The 23,276-nt window shown below is 46.8% G+C and overlaps 1 protein-coding gene and 1 long non-coding RNA gene across 3 annotated transcripts in view; one reads left to right on the plus strand and one right to left on the minus strand.

Moving 5' to 3' along the window:
* The window catches only part of TMEM132B (transmembrane protein 132B), a 301,587-nt gene extending 278,675 nt beyond the window's left edge, over positions 1-22,912 (plus strand). For both annotated transcript variants that reach the window (XM_084820222.1, XM_084820221.1), the window contains 4 exons: positions 7,233-7,438; positions 14,871-15,144; positions 19,261-19,452; positions 20,986-22,912. In XM_084820222.1, the coding sequence (XP_084676348.1) occupies positions 7,233-7,438; positions 14,871-15,144; positions 19,261-19,452; positions 20,986-22,140 (1,827 nt within the window). In that variant the 3' untranslated portion in view covers positions 22,141-22,912. The remainder of the gene's footprint in view (positions 1-7,232; positions 7,439-14,870; positions 15,145-19,260; positions 19,453-20,985) is intronic.
* Positions 1,457-9,717, minus strand: LOC146336040 (uncharacterized). The gene is made up of 3 exons (XR_014785785.1): positions 9,543-9,717; positions 3,340-3,446; positions 1,457-1,914 (listed from the first exon to the last, which is right to left on the minus strand). It is a non-coding gene; the product is annotated as an uncharacterized LOC146336040 (long non-coding RNA).
* Positions 22,913-23,276: the final 364 nt, after the last annotated feature.

The raw sequence follows: 23,276 nt of genomic DNA on the forward strand, positions 1-23,276 counted from the left end.
ATAATATGTTTCCCATTATGAGCTGCCCCATTCTGAATGTTGGTGAGATCACTATCCATAACCATATTCCCATAAACAGAAAAACTTACATTGTGTGGAATTTGAAAGATAATACCCATCCAACAGCGCAAAAAGAGATCGTTGCTATCTTAATGAAATGAATGGTCTTATTAATAATAACAGCAATAATATTGCCCTATATTTCCCAATCTTAGGAGAAATCCAGTTCCAGACTACCAGCCCCATCTCAAAATAGATCACTTCAAACTTACATGTTGCTCCCCCTCCCTTTTACAGTCCATATAACAAATTCTTGGAACAATGAATAAAAACACACACACCATTGTATTCACATCCATAATTATGGTTATTACACCTATCAACTATTGTACAGTTGAACTGGAGATGGCACAGTGAAGGGTTGTGGGGGTGGAGGAAGAGATCAAAGTGTGTGTTCCTTTGAACCACAGTCTGTTAATACAGACTTCTGGGGTTTTAACCTGAAAGCTGATGAAAGGGTATGGACAAGTAAGTGTCTCATTTCTTGGAATCCAGCAGTTGTAATGCCCAATTCTTTGAAATGTGGAATATCAAAATATCAATTTGCATAGCTATAGCCCAAGACTTTGTTTTATCTTTTTGTAAAAAATTGCAACTTTGGTTGGAATTTGAATTACTGAGCATTTCAGATCCTCATCAAAATACACCAATAAGAATTCCCTATTACCAAGCTGCAGAGCTAAGAGACGGTTCATGCAATCGTTGAATAACATAGTCAGGCTAAGAGACAGTTCATGCAGTCATCAAATGATTACTTCAGTGATTAATGACAGTTCATGTAATCAATGAGTAATGACAATGATTAACGGCAGTTCATGTCATTAATGACAGTTCATGTCATTAATGACAGGTCACTTCAATGATTAATAACAATTCATGCAATCATGGAATGATGATAGTTCATTGAATGATTTGATTACCCATCAAAGTACACCAAGAAGAATTCCCTATTGCCAAGCTGCTGAGCTATGAGACCATTCATGCGATCGTTGAATAACATAATCAGGCCAAGCGACAGTTCATGCAATCATTGAATGATTTGATTACTCATCAAAGTACATCAAATAAGAATTCCCTGTTGCCAAGTTACAGCTAAGAGACAGTTCATGCAATCGTTGAATGACTTAGTCAGATTTTTTTCCCTAGATGGTATCTTGTGAGAACCTAGAGTAGGTGGAATCATCTAGTCTAGGCCAATCCTACCACTGACACCAAATGTGGAGAAATGCCTCTTCTTACTGGAGCCACCACTTGACAAGAATCACCCCTCACCACTGGGCAATCCCTCCCATCACTTCTGCTGCCACCCTAAAACTATAGCCCTTTATTTAGCCTTTTTCCTAAGGTAGCTGGTCATTAGGCATGAGACGAAACAGATCAGAAGTACAGGGAAAGTAAGCAAAGATATATAGCATTTTATTAAAAAGAAATAAAACAAGAATGCTCATTATTTAAGATTGCTGTTATTTTATGAACAAGATTTCTATGCTGTTACCATTCCCAACAATCAGATGTGAGAAGCCCCAGTTCCTAACCCTAACTGAACTTAAGCCAATTCCCCTATCAAACTCCACCCCAGTTAACTCACAGGCCTAGAAATGAGGGCTTGAAAGGGAGTCTTCTTTCTGGTTAGGGTTGACTTCCACCTAGGACCTCCAGGGCTTCTCCTGAAGTCTTCACTTTGGTCCTGCAGCTACTTTGTCTTCACACCACTGCCACCAGCTGACACTCAGGCTTCAGTTCTTTCTTTTGAAGGCTGATCCGGGAGTCTTCCTCTCCTCACTTGCAGACCTTCTTCCTCTTCGAAGGACATAGTCAAAGGCAAATTTTACAGTGGCGAGATTAACATGGGTTCTGTCATTGAAATAAAGAATGTGTTCTGTGACTGGGACAACAACTGATCCTCCAACCCCCCAGTCACCTCGGGAATGTCTGATTACAGAAAACATCATTCAAATATCATGAGAACATTAAGAATTTGAAAAGGGCAGGGGGCTCCAAATAGAAAAATAATGCACAAGTTGTCACTGGACTCCCATGCACATTCACTTGACAACAACTCCTGTTAAGTTCAGTGGAGTTTGCTCCCACCTAACTGTGCACACTTACTAGACACGCCTATGCATGTTTATTCAGGTGCATTAAAAGCCCTGCAAGAGATCAGTTCAGACTTCTAGCAAGAGCAAACACTTCTAGCAAGTGTTGGTCCCTCAGCAGCCCACTGGGTGGGGAAGATCAGGAAGAGGCAGAAGGGGCAGGAGAGAGTGAGCAAGAGAGAGAGAGAGAGAGTGGAAGAAAGAGAGAGGAGAGAGAAGGGGTAGCAGAAAGAAAGAGAGAGAGGGAGTGGCAGAAAGAGAGGAGAGAGAAGGGGTAGCAGAAAAAAGAGAGAAAGGGGTGGCAGAAAGACAGAAAGAGAGGGTGGCAGAAAAAGAGAGAAAGGGAGTGGCAGAGAGAGAGAGAGAGAGAGAGAGAGAGAGGCAGAAAGAGAGAGAAAGAAAGGGAGCTCCCCCACCCCCTGCTATAGACATTCTGAGGACCTGACATGGAAGCGAAATACACACTCTGAGCTTGCCATCGCTGAGCATTGCAAATCAGATGGCATGTATCAAGCCTCATGTCCCTTTCCAGTTACACTGTGTCATGGGGAATCTTTAATCACATTAATCAAGGCCATTAATAGGAAGAGTGGCTGATAAACTACATCATAAAGGCATTGCTGAGAGAGCTCTGGTCAAATTAAGATGAGATAGAGATAATTAAGGAAGCGCAAAGTGGGAGATATAAGCATCAAGACCTGATCTGAGGGCTTAAGTAACAAATCCACATGGAGGGGAGCCGATACTCAAGGTTGGGCTCATACCTATCAGCTCTAAGTCACACATTACTCTCTGCTTCTACTTGAGTTCTTATGCTAACCAAAGTCATGTCTAGACAGGAGCTCTGAAGGCAGAGACCTTCAATATGAAGAACTTCATGAAGTTTGGGAAATGCTTATCAGAACCAACTGGAAATAAAATCCCCACCCATCCTTAGTTCTAAGGTACCATTTCGAAAGTCACCACTGTGCAACGTCGGTGCCAGATGGCTGTTAGAGGAAGTTCGTTATCTCTTGCCTATGCGGGTCAAACGAACTTGAGCTGTAATTAACCTTCCCTGCTTTGGCAGCAGGTGGCTTTCTCTGATGCCTGCGAGTCATTTGAAAAATCGCCCCCAAGTAGCTTCCGAATTGCATCCTTGCTTGGGTCTGAGAGGAATGCCGAGGAAGCTTGCGAGACTCACGTTTTAACTGGACCTGTGCAATTTGATGCCACCTCCTCCATTGTATGAAGCTTTTTCTTGTTCTTGTTCTTGTTTGGACCGAGAGGGCACAGCTGTCCTCCTGTTTGCTGGAAAGGTTGCAAAACCTGAATTGGGTGCCCCTGCTGAGATGTGCACCATGCTATGGCAATAGGGAAGTCCTGTCTGCGGTCTATATACCTTTTGCAAATTCAAGACACCCATCAATGCAGTCCTTATGAGTATGTATGTGTGACTTACCCCCAAGAGGCCTAGAGTTTGTCATCATAGGTGGCATTCAGGGCCGGCCCTCCCATTAGGCAAAGTGAAGCAACTGCCTCAGGTGGCAGTTGCTGGGAGCAGGAGTCACAGCTCTTGGAGCCATTCCTCCCAAGCACTCCCTGCCCCGCCTCAGCCACTCCTCTCTCTTCAAGGCCAGATCTGTGCACCACACAGCTTGCCCCGCAGCCTCGAAACTAGCCTGCTGCCTCAGGTGTGGCGGAGGATGCTATCCCATTGCCAGTGTTGAAGTATGATCCAGTCCAGCTGGCTTCTATATGCGGAATGGAGAGCAGAGGCCTCTTGCCCTTTGCTTTAGGTGGCAACATCTCTCGGGCTGGCTCTGGTGGCCATCCAGGCTTCCCTACAGATCACTGTGGCTGATTCTGGCACACTTGAGTGTCCCAGAATATCCTAAGAACCAAAGGACAGATTCCTTTGGTTCTTATCTTACAGGAAGCCAGATTCTGGCTGAACATCAGGAAAAACTTCCTGACTGTCAGAGCAATACGACAATGGATCCAATGACCCAGGGAGGTGGTGGGCTCTCCCACAGTGGAGGCGTTCAAGACGAGGCTGGACAGCCATCTGTCAGGGATGCTTTGACTTGGATTCCTGCATTGAGCAGGGGGTTGGACTCGATGGCCTTGTAGGCCCCTTCCAACCCTACTATTCTATGATTCTATGATTCTATGACATAGGAACAGCCCTGTTGGTCAGACCAAAGGCCTATCAAGTCCACTATCCTGTTTCCCACAGTCAATGGTGTAGTGGAACAAGGGTTCTCTGGGATGCAGCAGCAGCACTTGTTTATTAGCAGGGACACTGATGTCGCCAGCCACCGCCTTCAGATGCCCCTGTTCCCTCTGAGCTTCGCTGCACTCTTCAGAGTAGCTGTGCGGAAATGAATTCTCTCAAAATAATATAGTGTTCCCTGCTGTCATGTCAAGTATTTTAGAGTGGCTTGGTTTTGAATGGGCAATTAAGACTCATTAGCTTTACAAAAGACCTGCTCCTGGTGGAGATGAAAACTGCTTGGACTGGTGCATTGATATAGATCAACCCAGGTTCCTGAATGTTTGGACTCTCCTTTAGGGATGGCGGAGAATTTCTCCCCGAAACTTTGGGGGGCCGAGTGCCAACGTGTTCGGCCCCCTGAACAAGTTTCGGGGAGAAATCCTCCGCACCCCCCCACCCCCCGCACCCCCCCCCGGGACGGGACTTACCTTCGCCGAATGTCCCTCCCAGTGGCGGGTCTGGCCGGCGGTTCGGCGGCTGTTCGTGCGGGGCGGGAGCGGCAGCCGGTCTTTTGACCGGCTGCCGCCGCCGCCATTCCAATAAAAGAAAAAAAAAACGCCCCCTGATAGGCTACGTGACGATTAACGTAGCCTATCACGGCTAGATCTGCAAAGTCAGCCGTGATAGGCTACGTAAATCGTCACGTAGCCTATCACGGGTGACTTAAAAAAAAAAAAAAAAGCACGTACGGATAATGGCGGCCCCCATAGGGAGCCGCCATTCGTGTTCCTTATTTGGTCGCTGTAGTCTACGTAAATCTTTACGTAGACTACGGCGAAAATAAGGGCAACGCAAATAGCATTATTTCATTATCCGTACGTGCTTTTTTTTTTAAAGTCACCCGTGATAGGCTACGTGACGATTTACGTAGCCTATCACGGCTGACTTTGCAGATCTAGCCGTGATAGGCTACGTTAATCGTCACGTAGCCTATCAGGGGGTGGTTTTTTTTTTTAAACTTTCGAGTTCGCGGCCGGGCGAGGCGGGAAGCCTCCCCCCCAGCCTGAACTTCGCGGGGGGAGCAGCAAAGCGCCTCCCCCCCACCGCGAACAAGCTTCGACGAACGGTAAATGACCTTCGTCCACCCCTACCCTCCTTGTGGGCGTGTCTGTGGGGACTGCCATGATGAGGACCTGCTCTTCAAAGTTTAGCACGACATCCCTGCCCACAGCAGCCAGCGAGATGCCTGTGGGAAGTGCGTAAGCAGGGCCTGCAGGCAAGTTGTTCCCCAGGAATTGCTCTTCTGGGGGGTGCTCTTTGATCCAGAATATAGCCATCATGTCCAGTAGTCCAACACTGAGTCACATGGACTCACCAGTGAACAGAAGAATAAGTGGATATCTTCTTTACTGAATAACCTTCACATGCTCAATCAATTTGGATGGGCAACGATGTGCCGCCCCGGCCGTGGGCGTTGAACTCTTAGCTTAGAGGTGCCAAGATAGTGATAAATCCGATTCAAAGGTTTACTTACAAGGAGACTTTATTGGGTAACTTACAGCACACAGGCGTACCCAATGGTTGGATCAGACAGCTTCCCTGAACCCAGAGCCATGGGGTACAATGGGTCTTATACCATACATGTTAGCAATAAGGCAGCACGACAATACAAGCATGCCTCGCATTCATTCCCAGCGTAGACTAACAGCACTTGGTCCTCAGCACAGCCACCTGAAGCTCAGCATAAACACCTAGCTTCACTTCTCAGGCATGGCCTTATAAGGCTTTCTACTCATTAGTAAGGGATGTGCTAAGAAGGCCGTTATTGACCTTTTGACTCATCTGCACATGCTTAGAGGCTTACTAACAAGGGAATTGCACCAGTAATGAACTTAAGCAAGCATTATGGATCTCTAGGCCCCTCTAACACTATAAATGACTTGGCTATGCTCCTGGGACCAATATAAATGATTTTCCTCATCTCTGTTGGAACAGACACACAATCATGGGGATGGGGAAATGAGCGACGTTTGGGGTTTCTCCAAACATCTTTTCGCCGCTCATCTCGTGCCCAATTCCTGTTTGCATTTGTGATTGCTGCTCACTCCGCATGAACGGGAAACCTGTGCAAATTGAGCAGTGCTCAAATGGGAGATTTGTTCAAGTTTTACCCTAGAGTCACTGTCCCGCAACATGACATTGCAGGAGAAGATGAGAGTTGCAGGGGACTATTGGTAGACTGATTTCAGGAAAGCTTGTCTACAATTATTGAGTTTCTCCGTGGACCCCTGATCATCTTCTGAGGGACAGTGTAGTTCTGTGGTTCACAATTTGGAATCCACTCAGACAGATTAATCAAGAAAGTTGACTACCTAATTGGATAGCGCCCAAGGTAAATCCTGTCCCGGGGGGGCGGGGGGGCAGACCGTTTCGCCACCGATTTCGAGGGGCCGAATGTGCTGGCATTTGGCCTCCCTGAGATGTGTGGCGAAATCTCTGCTATCCCTACTTACTGTGCATGACAAACAGGGTCAAGAGGCCAGCAGGAGACCAGCAATTGGCATGCCAACAGGGGTGAGTTTGCCCATCCTTACAACATGGAGAAGGTCTTTATTTACTTGTAATACTTATAGTCAGCGTAATATAATCCGATCTCTAAGTGGTTCATATATAAATATTAACAATCTACCAAGGATTACAGAAGCAATGGAAGCATTGTGGAGGGAAGTGCGTAGACCTTACTAGGGAAATGATAGATGTTTGTTTGGTTGATGAAAAGCCCCCTGCGTGTATCTTGTGGAAGGGCCCATTGAAGCTTGGTGCCAACCCTGTTCCATTTGTAATTAATCTTGGGGTTCACTTGTGTTATTTCTTCCAAGGTTTCCAACAACTGTGATGCCATCTTTGTTAACGGGAAGGAGATGAAAAGCAAAGTGGGCACTGTTGTGCACTTCAAGTACCAGCATTTTACCACCCAGCTTGAAATCACCGTATGGGTTCCACGACTCCCTCTGCAAATAGAGATCTCAGACACAGAATTGAGCCAGATCAAAGGCTGGAGAATCCCTGTCACTTCCAACAAAAGGTACTGGGTCATCCCTTAAGAAAAGGAAGGACTTCTTCATGCAGCACATGGTTATACTATGGAATTCGCTACTGCGGGATGTGGTGGTGGCCACCAGTTTGAATGGCTTTAAAAGAGGGTAGGAGAAATTCCTGGAGGAAAAGGCTATCCATGGCTACTAGTCCTCATGGCCATATGCTACCTCCAGGACAAGAGGCAGTGAACCTATGTGCACCAGTTGCTGGGGAACATGGGTGGGAAGGTGCTGTGCTTTCTCCCTTCCATGGAAGGAGAAGAGGGTGCCCAGTTGGAGGATGACTCCTGCCTAGGCTGTCTGGATGCGTGCCAGCAGCCATCTTGTTCTGGGGAATGGGGGGCATTTCCCCCTGTTTTTGCACTGTGGTTGTACCCATGAGTGGTGTGTCCATGATTTTCCTGGTTCAGACCATGGAGGCAGATGTGCTCTGAGACTGAGTGGGGGTTTGGGGGATTTGCTCTGCAAAAACTGTATGAAATCAAGAGGATCCTTATCAAGGATCCCTGCCTTTGCACCTTGGCTGCACCCATGAGTGGCAGATCCATGATTTTTCTGTCTCAGTCCACGGAGGCAGAAGTGCTCTGTGATTGCATAGTGGTTTTGAGGGTCTCCCTTTTAAAAATCATAAGGATTCCTCATTGATTTATGGATCTTTGTTTTACCCTGTCCCCATAGCAAATGCTTTCTTCTTGGCTTCCTTCTGCCAAAGAAAAGTGGGAAGGGTTCAGGCTTCCTCTGCCATGCTTGGCAGAGACTGGGGCAGTTGCTCCCAGAGGCTAGGACTGGAGCAGAGAGAGAAATGCCACGGAGTTTCCCTCTCAGCTCCCATCCCATCCTGCTGCTGCCACCACCATCATCGCACACAATGGCAGCTTGTCAGGGCAGTGGGAGGCTGCTCAGTTACCAGGTGTCTTGCACAACCCAATGGATTGTCTTGCAACCCCTCCCCCAGGGTGTGAGCACCTCACTTTGGAGACTGCTGCTCTAGCCAAATAACATCCAGAGAGCCCTCTCCTCTCCAGTCACCCCCCCTCTCACAATTAGCAAACAGAGTCTGACTCACAGCAAAGCTCACTCCCTCTTCCTCCTCCTCCTCCCTCTCCTGTCCCCTTCTCCCATCTCTCCTGGTGGCCAGCTCTCTCTCAAATTGATACATTTGGTGCTTTCATGTCCTCTCATCTTCCCCCTCCCTCCTCCTCCTCCTGCCCCTCCATCTTTCAGAAGTTGATACATTTTGGAGACAGCCTGTCTGGGCTGTTCAGAAGGCATAAGAAAAGCTCTGAATATACGAGGCGGACAAGCCACTTCAGGGCACCTCGTTGCGGGACTGATCTGCTTTGTATCACAACGAGGCACCTCCAAATCAGCCCACTTCGCCTTGTTATTTGGGCTTCGTACCGAGGCGGTGCACAGCCCTACTTTTTAATTGCTCTTGTGAGTCCAGCCAACAATCCTTCTTAGTCTTCTAGTCAACCAACAACAGCCAGCCAGATGCCCCTGGGAGGTTCACAAGCATTGTATGGTAGCGATAGTAGGAATCCCTGGCTGTTAATCTCCAGCATCTGGTAGTTGGAAGCATACAGTATAAACATGGAGTCTGGCAAACCTAGTTTTGACTATTTAGCATGCAAATCTGCTTCATTTATATATAAAAAACACACAACAACCTGGCTTCATGTTTTAATCATTATGATAAATATCTGGCAAAATAATGGCCTGGTCTGGTCTTGAATGTGGGGTTTCAATAGTTTGATGCCATTTTTTCTTTAATTTAATTGCCATACGAACATAAGAAGAGCCCTGCTGGATCAGACTGACAGCCTATCTAATCCAGAATTCTGTTTACACAGTGGCCAACCAGTTGCCTGTGGGAAGCTGTAGCTCAGTGGCAGAGCCCCTGTTTGGCATGCAGAAGGTTCCAGGTTCGAGCTCTTGCCTGAAACCCTGGAAAGCCACTGCCAGTCATATTGGCAATACTGGGCTACGTGGACCCATGGTCAGTCTTGGTATAAGGCATCTTCCTAGGTTCCCAAGCCTACAAGGAGAACATAAATGCAGTAGCACTAGGGGTGGACGAAAGTCCCTTACCTTTCGCCGAAGCTTTTTCACGGTGGGGGGGAGCGCTTCGCTGCTCCCCCCGCGAAGTTCAGGCCGGGGGGGGGAGGCTTCCCGCCTCGCCCGGCCGAAATTCAGGCCGGGGGGGGAGGCTTCCCGCCTCGCCCGGCCGAAATTCAGGCCGGGGAGGAGGCTTCCCGCCTCGCCCGGCCGCAAACTCGAAAGTAAAAAAACAAACAAAACACGTCCCCTGATAGGCTACGTGACGATTCACGTAGCCTATCACGGCAAGATTTGCAAAGTCAGCCGTGATAGGCTACGTGAATCGTCACGTAGCCTATCAGGGGACGTGTTTTTTTTTTCCTTTCATTGCAATGGCGGGGGCGGCAGCCGGTCGAAAGACCGGCTGCCGCTCCCGCCCCGCTCGAACACCAGACGAACTGCCAGCCGGACCCGCCGCCGGGAGGGACATTCAGGGAAGGTAAGTCCCGTCCCGGGGGGGGCGGGGGGCGGGGGGGGCGGAGGATTTCTCCCCGAAACTTGTTTGGGGGGCCGAACACGTTGGCGCTCGGCCCCCCGAAGTTTCGGGGAGAAATTCTCCGCCATCCCTAAGTAGCACTCTCCGGTTCATGTGCGCCTGCAACAGGTATACAGAAGCACATTGAACATTCATGCCGACTCATATGTGGTGCTTATTGATGGAGTTATCTCACAGATTCCTCTGGCAGCCATTGCTCTTTGATCAATCATGATGAGATAGCTTGTGTAAACCAACCCTTAGTCAATGCCCTTTCAAATGAATGGGGGTGAAATGCTAGGGATTGTCACGTTTATGGGTCCTCCTTCCCCCAAATCCATTCATCCTTCTTCCGCTGCTTCTCATGATGCAGCAGGCATACAGTTCTGGATATTTATGGTGTATCAGATTCTTTTTTCACCCCCAGAGCACTTTCCAGGACTTTGATTCCTTTCCCAATAGCATATATTCTCAGCATATCTATCCTTGGAACAAATCACTCCATTAAACTCTTCCCATTTTTAAATTTCCAAAGTGATCTAAACCAGCCCCTCCCAACCTGATACCCTTGAAATGTCTTGGATGTCAACTTTCACCAGGACTAGCCACCTATGCCAATATTTAGGAATGCTGGGAGTTGTATTCCAAAACAATTGGAGTGCATGTGTGACAAACACACACACACACACACACACACACACACACACCTTAAAAAATGGAACAAGTCTTGATTGCCTACACCAAGACAGCTGAATTGACCTCCAGACTTAAACATTGAACATCCTCTCTAAATAGCTATCAAGGTATTTCAGCTGCACAGTGTGTGGCCAGTAGAGATGTGCAAAACTGGGAATTCCATTCTGTTTAAGCCCAAAGCAATTTCACAGTGTTTCCATTCTGGTAAGCGATGGTGTAGCGCAGCAGATTTTTTTTTCCGGTTTCAGAAATGTTTTGCACATTTTTTTGGGTTCCGCAATTAGTGCAAATGGTAATTTGCACAAATTGGATTGGGAGGAATCTTGAAATCTGCACAAATGGTGTCTGTCTGTTGTTGTTGTTGTTGTTGTTCAGTGATCTTGCACAAGTGTGCATGATCACAAGTCTGCCTGCCTGTTATGTAGCCCTACAGAGGCATATTCCATAGAATTAAAGAGTTGGAAAGATTCTTGGAGGTCAAGTTGCCCAATCCTAAACTCAATGCAGGATTTGCAATTCAGGATGAATCTACTTGTGAGTTCTAATTCTGTTCTCTGAAGCAACAGATGATGAGTCTGTTCTATCTTCTGTATAGGGATCAGACAATCGCCATTGTGTTCCTTTTATTGTCCCATGGATTTTCTCTGCTGTTCATTCTACTTCTGTTGAATTCTGGCTCAAATGAGAGAGACATTTGAAAATTAATTCCAGAACTGGAGCACGTACAGTTTGCCTTATCTTAAATTTCCATCAGTTTATTTGCATTGTCCTCCCCTGCCCCACCCCATTGTCACCAGTACAACTGTATGCATAGCAAAAACACTACAATATAACAATCTTAGTGAAATTGTACGTATGATTGCATCCAGATGCTTTGTTGTGGTGTTTCACTGTTGTGCACATATGCTTCTCTGCATTGGTAAAATGCAGAGAAGCATATTTCTCTGCACCATACCAAAAGAATTGTGAAATAACTGGACATACGATCACAACCAGTTTGCCTTATTGCAGTGTTTTATCAATCCATACAGTACCAGGCACGGAGATAGATTATGGTGTGTATTTGTGTTTGTGTGTGAAAGACGAATGGAAGGAGCTGAAGGAGGCAGCAAACTGCCCCTGCAAAATGCTCACTGCCAAATTCAGAAACAGTAACAGAAAATTCTTAATGCATCAGTTCCACTTCGGATGCAAGACAGAGCAGGTGATTTGGATGTCAAAGCTCTGGGGCGACATTTGGAGGGATTTCAGAAGCATCCCTAATTTAATGATTAAAACCAGCTAGGAATGTAGGAACATGCCTTGTACCAGGTCAGAGTTGTGGTCCGTTTTGCACAGATGGCTCTTTCCCATCTCCTGGTACCTGATTGTTTCCTGACCAGAGATGGCAAGGACTGGCACCTTCTGCATGGTCCTTCCATGGCAGGATGCTAGCCAAAGGATGCCAAGAGAACAGATGCCAAGCACTAAAGGAACACGAGCGTATTTTAACGGTTATCACTGGCAAAAACAGAAAGAACAAACCCATCCTTCTGCTGATGAAGTGCCTCATCTGGTTGCCTCCCTGTTTGCTGTATTGTTGGGAATTTGCTTGTGCAAATGTCTGCTGAGCTGCTCACGGTGACAGATCCATTACTGGAATAAACTCGCTATTGCAGATGCATTGCGTGACGTCTCACATTCAGCAGCCATTAGCCAGTGCGAATGTTCTGACTTTCCACTCATTATGCTGAGTGTATGAAATTTACCCCCCACCCCCAGGTGTCTAGTTCATATTTATTGGGCCAGCTGAAATGAAAGAGCATCGCCCCAATCACTGCACTCTTTGCAAACTGGCAAGCTCTCCTCACCAGCAGCTCTTCAGATTACCACTGAGCCACTGGGTACATCTTTAGCAATTCATCCCCCCCCCCCCCGAAAGGGATGGAACCAGGAAGCCATTTGCTGTGAAAATGGCCAGTCGATTGCATGTAGCGTGGTCTGCCAACCACTTTGTGTTGCTGTTGGAGGAGTGCGTGCAAAAGTTTGTGCTTCCAACAGAGCTCTCAAAAGTTTATTTTTCAACAATCCACTTGTAAGGGTGACTTGATTGTCAAGTCACCCTTTTAAATGTCTTTAAAAAAGAAAAAATACCAGAGGCTTAAGCTTGTGAGAAACCCGGGTTCATTGATGAGGGGATACTGTCCTAGGTAGGATCAAGCATTCAAAATCCCAGAAGTTCAACTTTAATGTGGAGAGTGGGGGAGAGTCACAGCAAAAGGGGGGGGGGGCTTACTTTCTTTTGCATTTTGGGGGGAGGGGGAGTCGGGATGAATTTCAAAGCCAGGGGACAAAACTCACTGGGACTCCCCATCTCCTCACTGGCCACCATGTGTAACTCCCCCAAATGCCACACTATGTCACAAGAGTGGGGATCCCCACTTACCCATGAGCGCCATTTTGTGTAGAGATTTCAGGTAAGCTACTTACATGCACTGCAATTTCCACAAAATGGTGGCTGTAAATAACACCATTTATGCCAAATCGCATCTGTAAGTTGGCATAAATGACACTATTTTTGTGGAAATCATGATATATATAAGTAGTTTACCTACAATTACCTTCTTCCTCTGGGAAGAAGAGGAGCCGTGCACTGCTCGTTGGGTACCTATGGACCATCCAGTGGCTTGCCCAACACACCCAACATGGTTGGGTAAGCGGTGGGGTCCAGCGAGTGGCACACGGGGTAGGCACAGGGGGTTTACCCATCCCTAATTTGAATGGACTTCAAATGGGGTTTTCCCCAATGAAAGCTGTATTGAAATTATTGGCCATTGTGCCATTGATTGAACTCATTGATTCTTCTTTTGGTCTGACCCTGCATTCCCTTGAAAGGGAAATGAATTAAAAAATGTAATAAGGAAGCCAGGATCTGGATTCCATATATCTAGAGAGAAAATAAAAATCCACCAGGAGAAGTACGGTGTATCATACCAATCTATAGATAGACAGGGGACTTTTCTCCTTATTTGCAGTAGATGGGAGAATAATAATTTAATCTGGGTATGTGCCACTACCAATATGAGCAGCCCGCTCTTCCAGATGGAAATCTGCTCTCCAGATAGGTGCACACTCATGACTAATGTGCTGCGTGGAACCCTTGAACGGCACTCAGCTAATAGAAAAACCTACTCGTGAAATGAACAGTCAAAAAGCCCACAATTGCAGCAAATGAAAAGAATAAATTTAAATTAAAGTCAAATAAGAGAAGGGAGAGGAAGAGGGAAGTCCAGGCTGGCAGAGACCGATGGTCTTAACAAGAGCATTTATTTTCATTCATTATGCAGCTGGGAAATAATTATCCCCTTGCCAAAGTTCATGCATTGCCTCTGCAGGTGGAGAGCTAGGTAGGAAGATGTGACTTTTGTTTCTTTCTCACGGGGGCTGGTTAAAGTTGACCCTTGGGTCTCCTGTATGTAACAGGCCTAAAGGCAGGCTGCCTGCCTGCCTGCCTGCCTGCCTTGCTCTTATCAGCTGCAAGGCCTCCAAGCCATTGGTGGAGCTGTTGTGACATCATGGAATGTTTGCAAGTACTCCATTGCTGAAAGAGGGAGGAGAAGTCAAGTGATGTTGAAAATCAGGTTATGTGCTGTGAGGGAATTGAGAGGGGAAGTGTACTGGAAAATGGGGGATAGCAGGGGCAGAAAAACACTTCGAACAGGTATAAAACCAGAAATACCTTGGAAATATTACAACAGGGCCTTCTCTGTGGTGGCTCACACTCTGTGGAACTCCTTCCCTAGGGAACTCTGCCATGCCCCCTCTTTAATGAGCTTCCGGCACGCATTAAAAATGTAGTTGTTCAGGCAGGCAATTTACAGCAATACAAACAGTTTTAAAACAATAAAATTCTACATTAAAACATCATATTTCTAAAAATACCCTAACTCACCCCAAATGCCTGCCTGAACAACCACGTTTTTAATGTGTGGCAGAAGCTCATTAAAGTTTCAGACAGGATTCTTTCCTACCCTACCTGGAGGTGTCAGGGATCAAACCTGGGACCTTTTGCATGCAATACAGACACTCTACCACTGAGCTACATACCCTAACGGCAACATCACCAAGTGTCTGTGTGCATACACATGTGTGTGTGTGTTTTTTTACAGGCCTACCCGTGACAGTGATGAGGAAGAGGATGATGAGAAGAAAGGCAGGGGTTGCACCCTCCAGTACCAGCATGCCATGGTGCGAGTCCTGACCCAGTTTGTTGCGGAATCATCTGATTTTGGAGGCCAGCTGACCTACATGATGGGCTCCGAGTGGCAGTTTGACATCACAGATCTTGTGGCCGACTTCATGAAGGTGGAGGAATCCAAAGTTGCCAAGTTACATGAAGGCCGAGTTCTGATTGGGCGCGAGCAAGGGATCACAACTGTTCAGGTACACGTGGGAGGCTGAGTGTCAATAGAAAGCTTAGTTGCAGGGCTGCTTGCTATTGAGAAGAGATCAAAGCAGAGGAGAGGTCTCACAATGGGTATGATCATGGTGCACTGTCCACTGTTTCAAATAACCCCTTAGGTCATTCCAGCAAGCCAATTCTTGCATTCTGTGATTGACTGGAGCTGTCATGCACCCGTCTCCACAATGTGGATTGCAGCCCTATAGATTTCCTAAGAGATTAGATGGAGTGGCGTTATTAGGGATGGTGCGGGTGCCCAAATCTGTCCGAGAACCCAGCGGAACCCCCCTTCCCATGCCCCTGAGCCATGCCCGCCAAGCCCCTGCCCCCACTTGCCCCCTGCCCGCCCTTGCTGAGCCACCCGCACTTACCCGGGTGGCCATTGTCGAGCTCCGTGCTTGCCATTTTTTAAAAAACGGTGATCGCGAAAATGCGCATATTTGCATATATGCAAAATGGGGCTGCGAATGGCCCATTTAGGCAAGATTACAGGTGTTTTCTTGCCTCTGTTCTTGTGCACATCGGCCACTTATGGCTGCATTTTGCGCAAATGCATATGTTCGCAAACAGGTGAACATGCGCATTTTTGCAAATGCGCATATTCGTGTCTATGTAAAATGGGGCCGTTGATAGCCCATATAGGCAAGATTACAGGCAAGCAAACACCTGTAATCTCGCTTAAATGGGCCATTCACAGCCCCATTTTGCATATGCGCGAATATGCACATTTGTGAAAATGTAGATATTTGCATATACGCAAATGTGCACATTTGCAAGAATGTGCACATTCGCATTTATGCAAAATGAGGCCGTGATTGGCCCATATATGCCAGATTACAGGCAAGGAAACACCTGTAATCTTGCTTATATGGACGATTCACAGCCCCATTTTGCATATGCGCGAATATGCGCATTTTCGCGATTGGAGCTTGGGGAGCTTGACGAGGCCACCCAAGTGAGTGCGGGCAGCTTGGAGAGCAACTGGGAGCTCGAGTGCAGGTCCAGGCGCACTCAAGCAAGGGCAGGGGCTTGATGGGTGTCCAGAGAACCCGGATGAAAGGGTGCCTGCCCATCCTTAGCTGTTCTCAAGAGGGTGTCCCTAATCCAGGGCTGTTGAAACTTTTTCAGCCTGAGGGCCCAGTTCCATCTCACTCTCGGGACTGCATTCCAGTGGTGCGAAGGCTGAGGGCAAAAGCAGTGAAGCCAAAGTACCCGAAATACCTGCACAGTTTAGCTTGAAGCTCTTGCTGCCAGTAATTTCAGAATGAGCAGGGGGGGAGCATGAAAGCTGGGAAACCGCTGAACTATTGGTGGCTGGAGAAAGGAATTGGGGTCAAGGGAAGGGGGAAAGGCCATCTGTGGAAACATGGAGGGCCAGATTGGAGCACCAAGTGAAGGTTTGACACCCCTGCCCCAATCCATCAGGTGACTGGCCTACAAGAGCCGCCGCCGCCACCATTTGCAGTTGTTGTTTTTTTTACCCAGTTGTTTTAGGCGATGTAAAAACTTACATAGCCTAAAACGTCTGGGTAAAAAAAAAAAAGGCGTACGCAAATGGCGGCAGCTACGGCCGCCGCCATTTGCGTTCCTTATTTAGGGCTGTCTTAGTCTACGTAAATATTTACGTAGACTAAGACGGCGAAAATAAGGGGAACGCAAATAGTGTCCGCTAGGCTATTTGCATTCCCCTTATTCTCGCCGTCTTAGTCTATGTAAATATTTACGTAGATTAAGATGGCAAAAATAAGGAACGCAAATGTGCGTATGTGGTTTCCCCCACCCCAGAGCCCTCCGTGGACGGAAATTCGGCTGCGGACGGCTCTGGCCTGGCTGGGTCTGGCTGGCTGCTCCACAGAGCTGCCGCGGAGCACAGCCGGCTGCGGAGGATTCCAGGGGGGAGGAACGGAGCGCCTCCCCGCCGTTGAGGATTCTGGGGGGAGGGACAGAACGCCTCCCCCCCCACCATCAACATAATCCGCGAAAGGCAAGTGACTTTCGTACATATGGCATAAGCAACAGTGAGTGTTGCTTATGCCATATTTTCAGCATGCGCCTCTCTTGTGCATTTTCAAAATGTAAAGCAGGATGTTCTAAAGTGTATTAGATGCTAGCCTATCGTGTGAAAAACCACAGATGCAAATGGCATAGCAGATGCCATTTGCAGCCGTAAAGCCCTTAGTTTAAGCTAAATGCAGCCGTAAATGGCTGCATTTACCTTAAACTAAGGGCTTTACGGCCGCAAATGGCATAGTGGACGCCATTTGCGTCTGGAGTCAGCCTCAGCCAGCGATATGGCATGGCAATGATGGCCATATTGCTGGCACTCTGGAGCTGGCTGGCAGCTCCGCGGAATCACCACGGAGCGGATCCAGCCGGCAAGGATTCCAGGGGGAGGGATGGATCGCCTCCCCCCAAGGGTGGATTCCCTAGTGGAGAAAGTAGGTAGGGAATCTGCCCATCCCTAGGTACCACCACTGCCTTACACTGAGTCAGCCAAGCAGTGTCCTCGGTTAATATTAGTTCTCCAAGGTCTTTTCCAACTCTTTTTCTGATATACCTTTTGGGTGGAGGTGCTGGGATCTCGAAACTGGGACGTTATGCATGCAAAGCAGTGATCTAACCAGGGATGCATGTGAATTTCATTTATGGACCCAAATCATGCAAGTGTGTCCCGCTTGAAATCCCAAATGCGAAAACAGGAGCAGGGGAGCAGATTTTCAAAAAAAATGCTCGCATATTACCAACTTGTGTTCGAGCTTGAAAAAAAATCTGCACACATTTTTTAAAGAGTGCATTTTTTAAAATGTGCATTTTAAAATGTGCATTTAAAGAAGTGCTCCTTTTCAAAGTGCGCATTTTATAATGTGCACATTTTCACGCTTCATTCTATATGGGGGAAAAGTGCACATTTTGGGGTGAGCTTTTTTAAAAATACACACTTTTCCCATTCAAATGAAATGAAAAAAGAGCACAAATGAACATGGGAATTGAGGGAAGCTGAACTTCAAGGTGGAGTCTGGAGAATTGGGGTGATCGTGAAAATCCCTGGCGCTAACACTGAGCTATGAGTTCTACTCACCTTCCCCAACCTGGTGCCCTCCAGATGTTTTGGACTACAACTCCTTGAGCATTGGCCAGGCTGGTTGGGTCTGATGGGAACTGAACCCCCAAAGATCTGGAGGTAATCAGGTTGGGCATACTTGCCAGTCATTGCAATGTATGGCTGTAAGGGTAAACATGACCAATATCATAGTCAAAGAGCTGCTTATTTATTTATCACTATGAACAGGGATGGTTAAGCAAAGTAAAGTATCAATTAATTGAGTAAGACTACAAACCTATACACATTTATGTGGGAGCAAACCCCACTGAACTCAGTGAGACTTACTTCTGAGTAACCATCTATAGGATTGCCCTGTAATCAACTAAGGCTGCAGTCCTAGACTCATTTACCTGGAAGCAAGCTCCATGGAGCTCAGTGAGACTAACCTCTGAATAGACATGCATAGAAGTGTGCTATAAAACTGGGGGGTAAAATAACGCACTGCATATCCTGAGGTTGATTGATTGAGTGATTGATTGATTGATTGCATTTATATCTCACCTTTTTTCCTCTTGCAAGGAACCCAAGGCGGCTTACATTATCCTCCTCCTCTCTGTTTTATCCTCACAACAACAACCCTGTGAGGTGGGTTGGGCTGAGAGTCTGTGACTGGCCCAAAGTCACCCAGTGAGCTTCCGTGGCCAAGTGGGGACTAGAACCCAGGTCTCCCGGCTCCCAGTCCGTCACTCTCACCACTACACTACACTACACTGGCTCTCTCACTAGCTTTTTCTCCTTAAGTGAAATTTGAGGCAAATTTGGGGGATTCCTCCTGGGGTGAAATATCTGAGGAAATTCAGACGTTGCTGATGCTAGCAACATTTCCCAGAGGCATTTCTGCTCATCCCTCGTGTGGTGCCCCTGTTAGAGTGATGGATTTGGCTGTGAGACGTCTGTAATCCTTGCTCAGCCATGATAAGCAGTGCTTGGCTTTGGGCAGGTCATCAGCTGTGCAATGTGAGTTGTCATCGTCTTTCTTTTCCCTGTTTTAAAGGTCCTTTCCCCTCTCTCCGATTCCATTTTGGCCGAGAAGACAGTGATCGTCCTGGAAGACCGGGTGACCATTACAGACCTTGGAGTACAGCTTGTGGCGGGCTTGTCCCTCTCGCTCCAGACAAGTAAAGGGAACAAGAGGGTGCTGGTTGCAACAGCATCTGCATCAGATATTCTTCATTCACCAAAACAGGTGGGAGGTGAGGGGCAGGGGCAAAGATAAAAGATTGATTATCAAAATTAATTAAAAGTGCAGAATACTGTAATTTTTATCAGCAACCGGGAGACTGCAAGATAACCAGCTGAGGTGAAAAGGAAGTTAATTCAGAGGACAAACTCATCTACACTTCAGCTGAATACTCAATACATGAATGAAACTGGGTGATACACACACACACACCTTGGCTTGGATCTAGGATCTTCCTTCCTTGGAAAGAAAGGCTCCACTCATAGAAAGTAGGCAAGGGTAGGGATGAATGTGGGCAGTAGCTCAGAGGGTAGAGCACTTGCTTTGCATGCAGAAGGTCCCAGGTTCGATCCCCGGCTTCTCCAGGTCAGGCGAGGAAAGAATCCTGCCTGAAACCCTGGAGAGCTGCTACCAGTCAGTGTTGACAATACTGGGCTAGATGGCCCAACGGTCTGACTCGGTATAAGGCAGCTTCCTGTGTTCCTACGTACATGCAAGAATGCGAGAAGGAGGGTGGGATGAATGTAACCTTGTCATGACGTAAACAAAAGATTCTGGTTTTCAGTATGGCATGCAAGAATGCGAGAAGGAGGGTGGGATGAATGTAACCTTGTCATGACGTAAACAAAAGATTCTGGTTTTCAGTATGGGGATGCATTTTAACAATCAGGGCTAGAAACATGATTTTTTTTTAAAAGAGAAAGTAGGAATCCTGAGGCCAATATCACATTCTTCAGATTTTCTGCATTTCCACAGCAAATAGCAGTTGGATCCCCTGAGCCCTGAATTTAATTGTGGCCATGGTGCTTTGCATCATTTCCAGTGGAGGCGGGTGGCTCCAATTTTGTGGGGCTGTGATTTATTTATTTATTTATTTCATTTTTATACCACCCAATAGCTGAAGCACTCCGATTTTGGTGGGGGTGTGATTCGACTCTGGGTTTTAGTCTAAACTAGCTAGAACTCTAAAGGAGCTATCCAAGGTGCTGAACCCTATCCCCCAAATGGGTTAGAATCCGTTAGCATTGTAATTGGTTCTGACTGAAACCCAGAATGGAATTGCAGCCCCACTGAAATTGGAGCCACCAGCCTCCACTGGTCATTTTCCCTGTTCCACTTGGGAAAACATACAGGTATTCTTACGTTTTCCCCAGGAAGGGAAATAGGAGGTCCTGGAGACGGAATTTAGATCAGGGAAATGGTGCCAACAATTGTGCCCCCCCCCGAATGCCATGGCCCCAATCCAAAGGACCCTCCCACCCCATGGCTGCCATTTGCTTTAAAACCACCACCACCACCACCACCATCACCACCACCACAGGAGCAACAGGAAATGTATTTTAATGTAAGCCACTTAGATATATTTTTTAATATGGCAAGTGGCATCTCAACTTATTAATGAATGAAATAAAATCAGTCCAATCATGACTCTTCTGCCTCTCATCTAATTGGGTCCTTCAATAATGGGATCATTTCTGGCAACCTCAGTCCTCAGTTTTTGTGCTCATCTGTTTTCTTTTCTTACCCTTCCCGCTGTAGGAAGCTGCAGTCAGCACTTGGATTTTGTTCAGCGATGGCACCTTGACGCCCTTGGACATCTATGATTCGAAAGACTTCGCTCTCATGGTCACATCACTGGATGAGATGGTGGTGTCCGTCCTCCAAAGTCAGGAGGACGACTGGCCTGTGGTGGTGGCAGAGGGAGAAGGTCATGGACCACTTGTCAAAATAGAAATGGTGATCAGTGAGCCTTGCCAGAAATCGAAGCGGAAGAGCAGCTTGGCGGTTGGGAAAGGAAGCGTCAAGGTCAAGTTTGGCCAGAAGGATGCTGACCACAAAGGGGATGCCAACAATGTGGAAGATGCCGAGGCCGGTTTTAAGAGTCATGGGGGCAATTCTGTAGAGAAGTCATTGGAGCAAGAGAGATCGGGGCAAGATTGGCCCAAGCATGGAGCTTCCATGAATCATGAAGAAATGACCAATCAAAGCACAACTTCCAAGCCTCCCGTCCAGCAGAAAAACACTCTTGGGGATGGCCAGCTTCATAATGGTCCAACCTCCTTTACCAGCTTTCCCATGCAAGTTGACATTCCTGGGCAGAATAACCCCAGCGATCTCACGTTGGCTTCCAGAGGTTTGACGGATCTCGAGATCGGCATGTACGCTCTCCTGTGTGTCTTCTGCTTAGCCATCTTGGTCTTCTTAATCAACTGTGTGGCATTTGCTTGGAAGTACAGACACAAACGGTTCTCCGTCAGTGAGCAAGGCAACATCCCACACTCCCATGACTGGGTGTGGCTGGGAAACGAGGTGGAGCTCCTGGAGAATCCAGTGGACATCTCACTCCCTTCAGAGGAGTGCACTACCATGATAGACCGAGGGATGCATTTTGAGGAGAGCAATTTTCTCCTCAATGGGAGCTCTCAGAAGAACTTCCACAACCAGATCCTTCGGTCAGCCGAATACGCTTGTGAGAAAGATCTCAAAAATGAACCCATCAACCCTGCTGGGCCCAAGAGGAAAAGAGTCAAATTCACATCCTATACCACCATCCTTCCAGAGGATGGCGGGCCATACACCAACTCCATTCTCTTTGACAGTGATGATAATATCAAATGGGTTTGCCAAGATATGAACTTAGGGGATTCCCAGGAACTTAGAGACTATATGGAAAGGCTGCAAGACAATATGTAAAACACACACAAAAACAAAACACAAATTGATATCTATCTATCTATAAACTTTCTTATGTTTGTATTCACCTTTATGCCTTCTGTTTTAAGGATGAGGGTCCAACCCAGCCAGCAATAGGAGAAGGCTCTCCACATTTTTGGGAGGTCCAGAGATAATAACTTCACATCATTTTGGTCAAGTGCAGGAAAACACTGGCGGTGTTATGCCCTGTTTCATCAGAGGGCATGTGCACCTCCAAAACAGCTACCTAAAAATCTTGGAGGTGAACCCCACCAGTTGTTGGGCTTCCCCCCCTAAACCATGTGATACTTGCTAATACTGATCAAGCTGCACCTAGACTTGGAGAAGATGGGTTGGTGTGTCATGTTACAATGAGTTGCTACTTTGGAAAATGAACAATTTCGGGGAGGGGGGATGGTGATTTTTTCTAGTAAACACTTTATAAAAGCACAGTAGATGTTCTTTGCTTACAGCCCGAATCTAGGCTCCTTTTAAAGGATCAGAATGAATCGGCCTCATGTAATCTGTTTATAAGAAATACAGCCAGATACAACCTTCTAGGTTTTTTTCCCCCCCTTTTTCTTTCCTGCAAAATATATATTTATCCCTGTGGTTAGTTTGTTTAACTGTACTGTTTATATAGCTTTCTTGATTTTATGACATATTTTCTTTGGAGGAGATTATTCCCACCCTGGTTGTACCAAAGTGTACTGCAGTATTTTCCTATTAGGGCTGCAACGTTTAGTGGATAAATTGAATAAAAACCTTGTGAGCAATGAAAATGTGCCCCCCATTAGTCGGGCAGATAAAAAACAAACAAAAAAAATTACTGTTTTTAATACAAGTACTTACAATGCATCTTAGCAAAGACATTCCCCCCATTTTCTTACACATAGGGGCAGTGGTGTAGCAGAGGGGTAAGATGTGAGAATGCAACTCCAAGACGTTTTTCAGTGCAGGAACATTGACGTCGCCAGTCAGAGCACCAGGGTAATTGACAGACTGTCCTTATTCTTGCAGCTGGATGAAATGATAGGGAGTTTGAGTTCTGCAATTGTTTCTGGATGATTAGCATAAAGGAAACCACAGAACCAGGAAAATAATGAAGCAGAGGTTGTCCACTTCTTACCTTTTCT

This window comes from Heloderma suspectum, chromosome 13 (genome assembly GCF_057233095.1).
Source record: "Heloderma suspectum isolate Gila_16-S chromosome 13, 16-S_ref, whole genome shotgun sequence".
NCBI classification, from domain to species: Eukaryota; Metazoa; Chordata; class Lepidosauria; order Squamata; family Helodermatidae; genus Heloderma; species Heloderma suspectum.